General features: G+C 38.0%; 1 protein-coding gene across 1 annotated transcript in view; it reads right to left on the bottom strand.

The window, feature by feature from the left end:
- The window catches only part of MAGI2 (membrane associated guanylate kinase, WW and PDZ domain containing 2), a 536,664-nt gene that overhangs the window by 68,524 nt on the left and 454,633 nt on the right, over nucleotides 1-13,507 (bottom strand). The window contains exon 13 of the mRNA XM_009883000.1: nucleotides 4,469-4,560. Within this exon, the coding sequence (XP_009881302.1) occupies nucleotides 4,469-4,560 (92 nt within the window). The remainder of the gene's footprint in view (nucleotides 1-4,468; nucleotides 4,561-13,507) is intronic.

Raw genomic sequence — 13,507 nt, forward strand, 5'->3', positions numbered from 1 at the left:
CAAACAGTGAAAGAATATATCTCAAAGCTTTGGAAAATACTTTGTGCAAAATCCAACTATGAAATATGTATTTATGCTCCTTTACTGGCCAGGAAAAAAGCTGTCTAAAGCTACATTTACCTAGATCTCCACAAAGTATTCTCAAAAACGTTACATTTGGGCGTCTCATATGAGTAAGATTTTTTTCCTAGTTATCTTGGGAAGAGAGAGGTAATAACCCTCTGCAGCTTGGAATATTGTAGGGACTGTCTTCCTCCTTTGGTTTTATTCAGCATTTGCAGTTTCTTTATAATTGGCTGCCAAAGTATTGAACAATTTGTGCATCTTTAACCTTTGGAGAAACCTAAATGCAGCTCACAGCGTGGTAGGTCTTCAGTATCTACAGCAAAGTGCAAAAACTCTTTCTAGTTTTGACTGATTAAGTAATTATTGCTGATATTTCATATGTCCAGTGGAAAGTGATTGTGTTACTCATTCCGGTGGTGGAACTGACTCCTAACATAAGCAGCAGAGTCCTACTTTAAACACTTCAGGTAGGTGTGTTTGTTCAGATGACGGCCACCATATCTGCTATTGGGTATGTTTAATAGCAAGAATAACTTAATTTTCCTTCTTTTTCATTTTCTGTGTCTGAACTTGTTTCTTATCCGATATCTGCTCTCATTTCATGGCTGAGTAGTTTCCATAATAGTTATAAATTCTACAAGCAAAACGCAAATTGGAAAAGTATTTATCAGGATTATATTACCTCTGTTATGCAGTTTCATGCTGGCGTGAGATTGCTTTGAATATGTGAGGAAAAGGATGATGGCTTGTAGGCGATAAAGAGTGTGTTGTAGAGAAAAGGGAAAGTTTCACCTGTTGCTTGAGATTAAACATGAGAAATGCTGGGATTAGGAGACTGTGACAGAGCATAATCTGAAACTGAAGCCTGGGTCTATTAAATCATACATGTTAATCTCTTTTGATACTGAAATTTTTGTGATTCTCGGTAATTATTGGACTTTGTGTTTCGGTTTCTCTGAATATAACATGGTAGCTTCAAAGGGACACAGTAAAATGTAAGTAGTACACATAGAAGGTGAGATTTATCTCGCCTAATTTTAAGCGTCTGGGATGTCTAAATCCAAACTAATAACCTGAACTATGCCTAAGCACTGCTAAAAATAGGAGCTCCTGAGGCGTGGTCTGTGTTATTGTAACGTTTTGCTCTATGGGCATCTGTTCTATCTTAGAAATGTCTGTTTCTTGGCACTGATCATAAAAGAAATATAGACATACATCTTGCAAGCATTTTTGAGCGGAATCCCAGTCAATCTGTGATGAAAAGGTGAAACTCAGTGTAATTATGTATATGTTCTTGTGATTTTGAGTTTGAGCTGCACAAATATATCCAAAATACTTCTCCACTTTGGGACAGTGATTTGCAACAATAAAGTTACAATTTATGTATATTTGCAACCTTTCAGTGATGTTGTTATTCACTGTAATAGAGTCAGATTATCTCTAACTCCTCAAGTTACTGGGAGACATGATAAATACCTGTGGTGGCACAATCTCATCAGATTTGAGAGCTGATTGGAACCGGCACAACCCACAGTCTTGATATTTGAAATTTCTCAATAAATTTAAGTCTTTCCTTTGGTAAGCATCTTTATGCTTACAAATATGGAAAGCGGAGTAGTTCAGCAGCACTTTCTCCTTCTAAGGTGCCAGGTAGCTGATATAACTAGAAGGAAACTAAGGTACAGTCCCTCTGTAGTGTCAGTATAATCCTTCTGAAAAACTTTGTTTGGATTGTGCTGCTTTGAAAAACTTATTGCCTTATGCTGAAGAATCCATATTCCTTTTTAGAAACCAAACCACAAAGACAAAAGGCAATGAAAGCTTCCTTTTGTTCTGTGTTACCTGACTGCACAGTGGGAGAGCTGAAACAAACATTTCAAAGCGTCTCAGTTCTTGTTTCATAGGAAATGCAGGGGTTTGGAGGACAGCCAGACACTGCCTCTCCTTTTCTGGAGGTGAAAGCAACGGGAGGCTGCAGGTGGGCTGTCCATGGGGGAGCAGAGACACAGTGGAGGAGGGAAAAGAGATTTAAGAAGTCTTGTGTTCTGAATTCAAAATAGATGGAAACTAAGAAAAGTGGAGTACATCTGTCATCTTTATTAGTGATGAATTTGAGACATGAAAACAAGTAGATGGGCAATAAAGAAGGAGTGAGAATTCAGAAATTCAGCATTGCAACACCTGTCTCTAAGTAGGTGCCTTTTTGCCTTGTAGGATCCTCAGCCTCAAGATAGGACCTTATTCATTCCTGAGGATTTTGAGGGATGGTTTGTGGGGAGACATAAAGCCTGTTAGATTCATATGTCTGGGGAAAAATGTTTTTGTATTTGTGAGCCCTGAAATAGAGATAGCAACCTTGAGGCTAAGTGCAGGCTGAGAACAAAAGTCTTAGAAGGTGGTTCACAGAAGGCAGCATTTTTGGTCCTGCTCTCCAAAAATAGCAAGGTGGATATCTCTGCACTTGGTATCCAGCTATGACTCTTTGACTTTGGACAGTAAAGCCAGGTCAGTCCTTTGCTGAAAAGAAACTAGAAAGAGCTGCTTCCTCTGTAACTGTGTCCTCCCAGCATAATGTGCATAGCTGGGAGGCAGAGGACTCGTCTCCAAATTCCCACTCTACCAGATTGTTAAGCTGAGACATAAATTCAGGTCTCCCCCAACTGTGGCATGTATTCTTAACCATCAGAATATTAGATATTCTAAACCAGTTTTCTCACAGTCCTTTAGGTTGAAATCGTTCCATTTTATATAAATGATCATCTTTTAGATGAGGCATTTGAGCTGCGCTTTTCCCCATGAGAATGTTGTAAACCTCCAAACTGCAGAGCCAGTCAGACATGCAGTATGTGACTACTTAATTACCCATTTGTAATGAAGAAGGCACAGAAGAAGATACCAAGACAGACTTTCCCAGAATACTGAGCAGCCTTGTAGCCGGGGACACTTTCCTGGGAGGCGGGAAATGCCACTAGACACTACTGTCTGAAGCAGATAGAGGGAGATTTCCAATTCTTCCACTAATGCCAATTCTTTGCAGGATAAAATGGGACATTTCCTCTGGCTCCTAACAGATTTCCTTTTTGGCTTCACCCAGTAGGTGAGTTTTGAGAACCCACACTGGCTGGGCCATCCAGAAAGGACAGCAAACATGCTTAGTTGGAGAACGTGCAGATGGTGGCTCAGTGGCTTCATTTTATGTGCGTGGGACATACTCCACGGAAGAATGTTAGATGCCAGAGGGGCTTCAGGCACACTGCAAATGTAGATGATGAAACAGTGTTGTTTTGGAGTCCTTCTGTGCAGCTACACCTTATTTAGCTTTGAAAATCCATTCCAAAACACTTATTCTGAAATAGGGTCTCTGCATTTCAATCAGCACTTGAAGCACCTTTTTTAGAATACAATGCATTTGTTTCTTTTTACAGGAGGCATCAGTAAACTATTAATTTTTATCAGTACTTCGACAGATGTTGACAATTTTAAAATAGAGGAGCTGCTTTGTTTCTCAGAGACGTGTGTTGGTTAATGTTAATTCTTGAATGGCAACTATATTACTCTGTATGAATTTGAACATGTAATATATAATCTATCATGTAGTTGTACATTACCTCAGAAATGTGGTAACACAGGACTTAGACTATGCATAAGGTTGTGATAATAAAATATTATCTTTGTTGACTTGGGATTAGTCCTCATTGACAAACCACAGTTACATCAAAGTTATTCTGCTCTCTCAAAATTAAAGTATTTATATATATCATTAATTTACCAAAATGTGTACACATTTCTTTTAAAATAGTGTATATGTTTTATTTTATATTTTGTTTCACCTGTGGTGAATCAATGTTGGTTTTGTTACCTGTTATTTGGTTATGGAGATGTCTCCCTTCTAATGGTATAAAGCTACCTTATTTATGCCTTATGCATCACATGATGTTGTCATCTAACCTAGAACATGGACTACCATTCCCTGTTGGGGGTTCTGTGCTTCTGGAAATAAACCGCATTGTCAACAGTATCTTTTAACCTTATGTATATATAATCTGTCTACATTGAACACAGTTATGCATAGTCTTATATAATCTGATTTTTAAAATCTTCTGCTTAAACTCAGTTTTGGAAAGCCAGGATTAAAAGATGCCAGGTCACACTCTGCAGTAAAGGGCTGAGCGATGCACCGTTTTGGACTTAATTCCTTCTGATTCTAACTCAATTTACTGTGACGTGTTTTACATGCGGACAACCTAAGAGTCCTGTCTTTTTCTTTGGATGAATAAAAAAGCCATTTTACTTTATAGCCTTAACACGGTGTTCATTTGGGTTCAGCTATGTAGTAATATTTTTCTGACCTTTACACAGATTTTAGAGTTATGAAAAGGAAAGTTAGGAAGAAATAACTCACAGGCTGTCCAGGCTCATCTCCTCCCAGGATCCTGAAGCCAAACCCAGACTCCATTCTCCGAAGGTGAACATCCAGCTCCTTGTAATCGGGACCTGGTTTAAAGGGAAATCCTACTGAGCAAAGCATTTTGGCTTTGTCTTGAGAATTTGCACCATCTTCCCTCCCACCTTGTGTGCATTGCACATGACTAATGGCATCCTGGTTAGAGCTGGTGGAAACAAATGGGACACAATGTGTTGTACACAGACAAGGAGGAGACTTGAAAATGTAGGTATCTTGGCGGATGATTATGTTCAGTCGAATACACTAAACCAAGCTAGAACACATTCACAGCAGAACAGTGCTGGAAAAGTCTGTTGAAAATAGAGGTTATAAAGGTGCCTTCTTCCTACAAGTGACTGCATAATATACTGCTGTTCATCCACCTCTGGCATTTAATTTGTGTTTTCCTTGCAGTTCATTAAAACCTAAAGAAAATTAACTGAAATGGGAGATAAAGATACATAGAAAAAATATCAGTCCAACTTACAAAAGATGAATAATTGTTACAGGCTGTTTTAGTTCCACATACAGACATAAAGTAGTATGTCTTTTTATGTAATGTAGCTTTTAAGTACTCCACTTTCAGGTAATACCATCAATAAAGAGTTTTGATGAAAGCTATCATTATAAGCCTCTGAGTCTTAGGGTTTAAATTGAAAGCTAACATCATTAACTTGAACTCCTTAATGCTACTCAATTAAAGTCTCAACAGCTTTATGAATCATTAAAATTGTTCTTCTGTATGCCTGTGTAACTTGCTTGTAAACATACATTCTGCCCTGGAATATATCAGTTCAGGAATGTAGTGTTTTTTTAAAAGTCAGTTTCTTGTAAAAGTGTCTGTAGCTTCATTTGAAAGAGCCCGATGTTTTGGGTCTTGATGGCCTCAAAATACAAAAGAGAAATTTTGAATAAAATTTCAAATTGTATAAAGCGAAACCCTAAGCAGTTAGAGGAATAAGAAGTTGTTTATTTTGACTATTGCTTTGTCTGCATGTTCAGAGATGCTTTAGGCTCATCACCTGAAGCAGGACAGTGATTAACAGGCACTGTCTTTCATACAAATTGCGCTCTGGTCTATAAATTGTGACAGCTTTTGGCCAGTGTCAGCTTGTTGCCAACCCCGAAAGACAAAAAGGGAATGATTAGGTTTATTTCAGCGAACTGTTCATGGTGTCTCCAGCTGTGCCTTGTTTTCTCAGGAGGGACTACAGATGGCTGAAACATGGTACTTCAGAGACTCTCATTTACAGATCTCCCCCAGAGCCATCAGGGGACTCCTCACAAACTGCAGAGTTGGGCAGATCCCAGCTTCAGTCTGGGATTAAAGCTGATTCCATTTTAGTCAGGTCTTACAAAGACAGAGACGCAGGACTACATGCAATGGCTCTATACTACGACCGTGCAATAAAAATCCTATTACTATTATTAGACAGCAGCATAGTACATTGTTTCAGCAATGTATATTGGTATGAGCGAGACTGAATCACAAATATTTCAGTTGGTAAAAAAAAAGTATTAACTTTCCCTAAATTCCCTACCAACTTGCTTCTCAGGTATTTAGAAGACAAACCCAAACAGATCCTAACAGCTTATTATCCTGATTTTTTCAGTTTGTTTGATAAGTGTCTCAACAGTGAATAAGAGAACAAATGAAGACTGTGCATGTACAGTATTGTAACTTAATACAAAGGTTTTTCAGAGTTGCAAGAGGCAAAGGAATTTTAAGATGAAAGTGATACCTTATCTTTACCTGATTTGCTGTGCCTAAGTGTAACAAGGATGGGGCTCAGTGCTAGGGGGAGGGCTTTGTAGACAGACACGGTAGGTTCACCGTTCACAGCCTGGCTCTAACACTCAAAGGCACTGTTTCCAGCAGTCTGTCACAAACCAAGCACTACCTTTATTTGCACACACATGAATGAATATGCACAGTTGGGAATACATTAAGAAAGTATAAAAATGTCAAGTGGTGAAGAATACATGCTCTGGCACACTGAGATGAAAACGTCCCTCAAACACATATATTGACAAAGCTGATCCAAACCAATGTCGGCACCAGACTCCAAAATAAGAGGTACTTTTTCTTTTTTTTTTTTTTTTTTTTTTTTTTTTTTTTTAAAACAAGGTTGTTTTTCTATCCATTTAGAATGAAATGGGTAAGCCAGGTTGACCATGAAATGGTTTTGGCTAAAAATACTGTATATGGGCATACTTTTCTACAATCTCTAACACAGTTTGGAAGCCTTTGGATTACAGAATCACAGAATCACAGAATGGTCAGGGTTGTAAGGGAGGTCTGGAGGTCATCTAGTCCAACCCCCCCGCCAGAGCAGGGTCACCTACAGCAGGTTGCACAGGACAGCATCCAGGCGGGTTTTGAATGTCTCCAGAGTGGGAGACTCCACAACCTCTCTGGGCAGCCTGTTCCAGTGCTCCACTACCCTCAAAGTAAAGAAGTTCCTCCTCATGTTAAGATGGAATTAACTGACTATGCCATCATGCTTGCACTGGAGAGTGTTCCTTCCCAAAGAGCTAGAAGTCTACAGACCCCACTCTCTGCTAATGCTTACCAGGTCACTGAAAACTGTTTTAAAAAAACAACACTCTTTTCTGTCCCATCAAGCAAACAAAACATGGAACTGGAAAGAATCTAGTCCCTGTTATTGCAAGCCTCTGCAAGCCAACAGCATGCAGACCTTACCATTAAAGAAGAGACTGGGTGCCTAAGCCTGTTTGTGGCCTTTGTCAGTAGGTCACCTGACTCATTCAGCATTTCACTGATGGATTGCACCCCATGAGTTTCCATACTTTTTCACAGTAATATCATACTATCTCCAGCGACTAACTAGTATACTTAAGAGCGTTTCCTCCACTGCTGTTGCTGGTTGTTTTGGCTTTCATGCTTGGTATGATACAAATCCATTGGATGCACTGACCAGCTCTCTGTTGGTCTGGAGACCACTACACCATAGATACCTGAAGTTACATGTCTGAATGTGATCTAATTTCCACCTTTAGTTTTTGTGTTTAGATCATTAATGAAAATAACACAGAAGACTTATTGTGAGGCTCTCCACTAATACTATCTCTTCAGTCCAGAAACTGTTCTTTTAGTTCAATCACCTATCCACTTTTTAGCCACTCCCTTTACATTTTGTGCTAAGCACTGTCTTCTCCAGGCTAACATGCAAGTGCTTCAATTATAACTGGCATTTTCTAAAATGCCCAGTTGAACTCTAGCTTGATTAAACATGCATTGCTCGTTTGGTGTTGGTTACCGCTTTACTGACACAACCAACATTTTGTAGACTCCTTTTGCATTAGGTCTCAGTTTATCTCCATGTCATCAGATAGTCTTTAATCAAAAATATGTTCTAAAATCTTGCTGATGACGAAATCCTTTTTTTCCCCCATTTCTTAAAGACAGTTAAGTTGTTCACTACTATGTGTTCTTACTACAGGAGCTCATGCTTGGTAGATTTACAAAAAGCCCCTACAATTATTTTAAACAAGCTGTTTCAATATTCCTGAATGTACATTGATTAAGTACTCTTACCCATATAAGCGATTACATTTCATCTGTTATTTCTTCAGTGCTTGCTTCTCTATGATCTTGGTACTTTTTTTTTTCCTCACAAAGGATCGTTAGATAAACTAAATTTTACCTTTTCTTGCTGGAGCAGATTTTCAATTGATCATACAAAGAAAATTACCTATACTTACAGAAAAATGACGCTCCTGTGCCTTGCGATATACTGCAAACCGTTGGTTAATATAACTTCGTTATGGAAAATGCGTCTTTTTTTTTCTTTTTGTAAGCTAGATTAGCACCTTGTGGTTCATGCCAAATAAGAAGAAATGAATAGGTTTGCAGACACAGGAGTCAAGCCAAGACTGAATTAGCATAGTCTTTTGCACAGTTTGCTTTTCGTTCCAGTCAACTTAATACACCTGAATGTTCCACCTGCTACCAGTTTCATTGAAAGGAGAGTTTCATCTTAAAGTCAGTATTTCTGATCGTATAATATGGGTATCTTGTGCAAGAATTACCATGTTCCTTGTTCTCCCTTGCCTCTCTGCACATTTGTATTAGAAAAAGAACTCTAGATTTGCCTGTTAGTAACTTCATTGTCTTTTATAGCATTTTTTTTTCTTCTTTTTGTGCAAGGGAAAACTATCTTACCTGATCATTTGGCCTAGTAGAGGAAAAAAAAACAACAACCCAATTCACTTTACTAGGTTATAAAACCAGCTGGCTTCCCCATGAATTTGAGAATGGCATTGGACAAGCTGTGATCTTATTATTGCTGCAGAGTGAGGACAGTAAAGAGCCTTGCGAAATTCTGCTGGCTAGTTTCTGGATGACAGTGAATTTGCTTTAAATGTAAAGGTACCAGAATAGATTGTTACTGAACAATAGTGAGATCTCGAAGGTGAGGATGTGATTACCCACTCTCAGCTACATTTCTGTACTGTATTCATATGAACTCCTAGGTGAATTGCACATTGATAAATGTACATGCAATTGTTTCTTAAAAGTATTAAAGAAAATATATCCCTGAAGATGATTAATTCATTTTTTGTATGAGTCAAGTTGCACAAGTGCTATGGGATTTTTATAGTGGTAAACCTGGTACTGAGTATGATGCTGTAAATGTTGAGAAGGATTTTTTTTTTTAATCAAATCTCTTCTATCTTGCAATTAAAACATGGATGAAGACCTTTTTTTGTAATAATTTTACTGTCTTTCTGAGTGTACTCAACTTTCCTGCTAAAAATACAAATGAATTTGAACTCCTTTGCTGAAGATGGTGAAGATTTTTTTTTCTATATAAATCATTACTGCGAATTGTGATTGACAAAAATCTACAATAACTTTTTATCTGAGTTTCAGATGTTCTTGATAGATGTGAAAAGCTTAAAAGCAGTCAAGGGTCTGCTGGTCTCCAACATGAGTAGCCTTTAAAAAAACATACATATTTCTGCTTGATAGTTATAGGGGGGAAAGGCTGTAAATAAAGGTTTCAGTATAACAATCAGCAAAATGGAAAAAAAAATATTGGTGTGTTAACAGTTATTCAATGTATAAAGCCTACTGGGAAATGCAAACCCACCCCAGTATCACATTTAATTTAGGATGGCTGTCCAACCTGTGTAGGACTAGAAAAGACTTTAATGGGATTGTCAAAACAGCCTTTGTATAGGATGCCTGTTGGAACTGTTCACTTAACATGATCACATCGGGAAATCAAGTATTGCTGGTTTTTAAACAAGTCCCTTGCCAGTTTAGAAGGCTGATGTTGATTCAAACACCTGAAAAATCTGTTCTTTTTGAAAATTTTTGCTTTTAGTTTTTTGCAGAACAAGATATATGGGAACAAGGAATAGATGGGTCTGCATAATACATCAGTTCTGTTCTTTTGCAAATGAAGACAGAATTAATTTCAGTTTTACACAAAATACACCTCAAGCTTAGGCTTGGGCATGAGCTATAGAGACACATTTTTACGTTAAAGAGTGAACGCTAATATATGAATGCACATGTAAATCATCGTAAAACATATACAAAGACTGGCTGAGGAAAAAGAAATGCTTTTCCTTGCTCAAAATGCAAATCTATTCTAAAAAGATTTAGAGTTAGCATTCTATAACTCCACAAAGCTGATACAAAAACAAAAGGGTGACTGGGCAGTCATGACCGGCCATTATCTAGAGAAATGATTAAAGAAAGAAGAAAAACTAAAACATAAAATGAAGGACAATTAGTTTACAGAACAATGAAGGCTGAAGAATACTTGCCAGAGGAATCCACTCGAAAACCAGTCCTGGGCAGCACTTGTTCTGAATAGGAAAATGGGGAATTAAAGATGAAATACTTTTCTCAAGTTATTTAAAGATGCAGCATCATTTTCTCTGCTGTGTTGTGAATTACTGAAGTGCGATTTCTACTTTTTATTGCAGTTTTTTTTTTCTCCTCCCGTCCTCCCTGGCTTCCTAGGTGGTACATGTACGTATTCCTGCTAGATGTAGATTTCCCTGTCCATTTCTACGCAAAGTGAAACAGATGGTAAGATGGTAACATTCCTTTAACATAACATAGGTTATGATGAAGATAAAATTGTTAATGTGTTTAAAATTTTGAAAGTTGCTGACAATGTTTGTGCTTATTCAAGTACAGCAATAAAAGGGAAAGTTTAATGGCTGTGTTTGGATGACCTGACCACTGCTTTTATTCAACTCAATTGCAAAATGTCTTTTATCATCAAGAAGAGCAAGATTTTGCTAGAAGGACGTATGTTGCCAATAACAACAAATGGTTGTACATGAAGGCAAATGCAGATAAACCCATTTAACCTACTTTTCATGCAGGTAGTTTCAAAGTATTTCCATTTCACTAGGTGAAATGCAGCAAATAACTGATTTGTTTTCATATGCAACTACTTTGCTGGCATTAGAGGAATCTGGAACAACTGCATAGCTGAATACACTGTCACACTTCCTTTGCTGATTTTGAAATGTTCTGACTAAGAATTTTTGTTTTATCATCTCTGCAGCATTCAGGGAGAATTGCAAAGCATCCCAAAAAAGAGGTGACTTCCATTGGCCTACCAACAGCAGAAAGGTAAATAAAGCAGTAAGGCATTCATGTGACTCTCAACCAGAATATCATACCACGCATACTTCATGGTGTAAATGGGATAAGGTCTGTCACATCAGCATCTGTAGGACAGTGATTCAACATATGAGTATATATTATCTTCCTGAGACAGAAGGAATACAGGAGTGGATTGAATACTGGAGACCAGCAATTTTGGCTAAGCCTTCTGGAAATATGTGGTAGTGGTGAGAGAAATGAAAAGACAGTATTTCCTCTGTGGGCAGCTCCTTACCACTTTGGAAGAGTTTGGACTACAGCTACCTGCCTTCTGGTGGACTGCTTCCTAAAGGCAGCATGGACTGCAGTGGGAGCAGCTGAGTAATTCCTGTTCACTTGAGTCAATACAGAATGAATGCTCTAGGCCAAAGACATTTTCCCAAAAATGGATATGGAGACCACTAAACATCTTACAACTTTTTTGGTAAAGGTATTTACATAACAGCCACCACCTGCTCAAATTCAGATGACTGCTACCTGCTTACCTAAAATATAGTCTAGAGATTCCACTGGATGGAAAGATCCCTTTGGATTTGGTGTTCCTGTTGTATTTGTGTTCACCTGCAGTGTTAGGAGTTGTGTCAGGTGGGCTATGGTGTTTCAGTTTATAGGTGGCTGCATGCCTTTACTTTGGTTAAAGGAGGTAATTCCTTCACACACTTCAGATTTTGTAAAGTGGTTCGGGATCCTTCAAGATGAGAGGTGCTATCTAAATGTAAATTATTCCACCACCGCAACTCCTGAAAACCAAAACCTTTGAAACTGATGCTGCTCCACAGCAAACTTGGAGAAATGATCTTTATACTCACATCCTTTCAAGATTTTAATGGAATTCTTAAAAGAGACAGAATGATTTTAATGCACAGAAAGCAATTTCTTCTTGATAGTCTCAATAAGCTTTTAGGTTTAAAAGGATGTAAGCCTTTTCTCTCGGTCACCCAGCTAGAATTACTCTTTGGAGCTGCTGTAAGAATGGTTCATTTTGTGTTTCTATTTCTGCTTGCAGTTACCCTAATATCCCCTAGAACTGGTCTCAAGCAGCAAAGTGCAAGAAGCACAACCATGCTCAAAGTGTGACAAATTAGAGAACAACTTGCTATGTTAAGGTAGCCATATATTGAAAGTAAGTTAGCGGTATCTTTTTGGTCAAGCAAAGGTGCGTGTCAATGGGGTAGTTTCCTTCAAAGCTAATGCCATTTAGTCTGGTCTGGTTTTTGTTCCTGAATAGTTGTCTTTGCCTTGCAGAACTTCATATAGAGTCTCATGGTGTTAATTACCATCTCGTAATCAACCATTCAACATCTAGCATTTGTTTTGACTATATTTTAGGAATTCACACACAGAAAATTTGGAACTGTGCTATGCCGAAGGTGTTCAAGCAAGACTTAAAGTTCTTAAGCTTATGATCACCAGAAAGAGAAAACTAAGTGCAAGACGTACTTTTGGTAACTACAGCAAAGCAATGTTCATTTTAGGAAGAATCTGCTGTCAGCAGTCTGGGTCTGTGTGAAGTACAGGATATTTGTTATTATGTCACTGGCACTTTGAAAAATAGATTGTAACCTCTGAATAGCTGTGCTCATGTGACAGGCAAACTGTTAGCAACTAGTAGAAAACTTCAAAAAAGGAAAGATCTGTGAATAACATTTAACATATAAGAAGGGACTTCTTAGGGCACTTAGAGAAGGAACTCAGAGATATCTCCCTGTGTCACATGCAGAGATATAGGTAGTTCTTTCAAAACTCACACAGTTCTGGGCTCAAAGAACCTACAGAACAGACTTGCAAGTGAAGAGGAAGGACCGCCAGGACTGGTCCTCAGCCAAGCAGAATGCACGTCATTCGTGCACGTGCTCGTGCTTTTTATCTGCCAAGAACAAACTGAATGAACAGGTAATTTTACCAAAATACCTAGAGACTCTAGCAAGCTTTGTTTTATAAACCCCTGTCAATTAGTTTTTATAGGAAACTAAACTTTACACAAGGCAATTTGAAACTTTCAATTTACTTATTATTAAACTCATTTTGACATTTTCTAAACTTTTACTATGTTAAACCTTCTGCCTCCCCCTCTTAGGAAATTAGGCAGCAGAAGGTGTGTTTGGAGAGGCCAGGACAAAGAGACCAGACTACCTGACACTTCCCAAAGTGCAGAAAGTTTTAAAATGTTGACATAAGATTTCTGTATTCTCCCTATGAAGCCTTTTTGGTTAAACTTCTTGTGGTTGCATTACCACGAGTAACTGTAGCCTTTTAGGTGATATAGGAATGAAAGAATTACAAAGTAGACTCGAATGAATAACAGAATACTTCATAAAATTTCTGCATTGATTTTTTTA

Source organism: Charadrius vociferus, unplaced genomic scaffold, assembly GCF_000708025.1.
Source record: "Charadrius vociferus isolate BGI_N301 unplaced genomic scaffold, ASM70802v2 scaffold32, whole genome shotgun sequence".
Lineage (NCBI taxonomy): Eukaryota > Metazoa > Chordata > Aves > Charadriiformes > Charadriidae > Charadrius > Charadrius vociferus.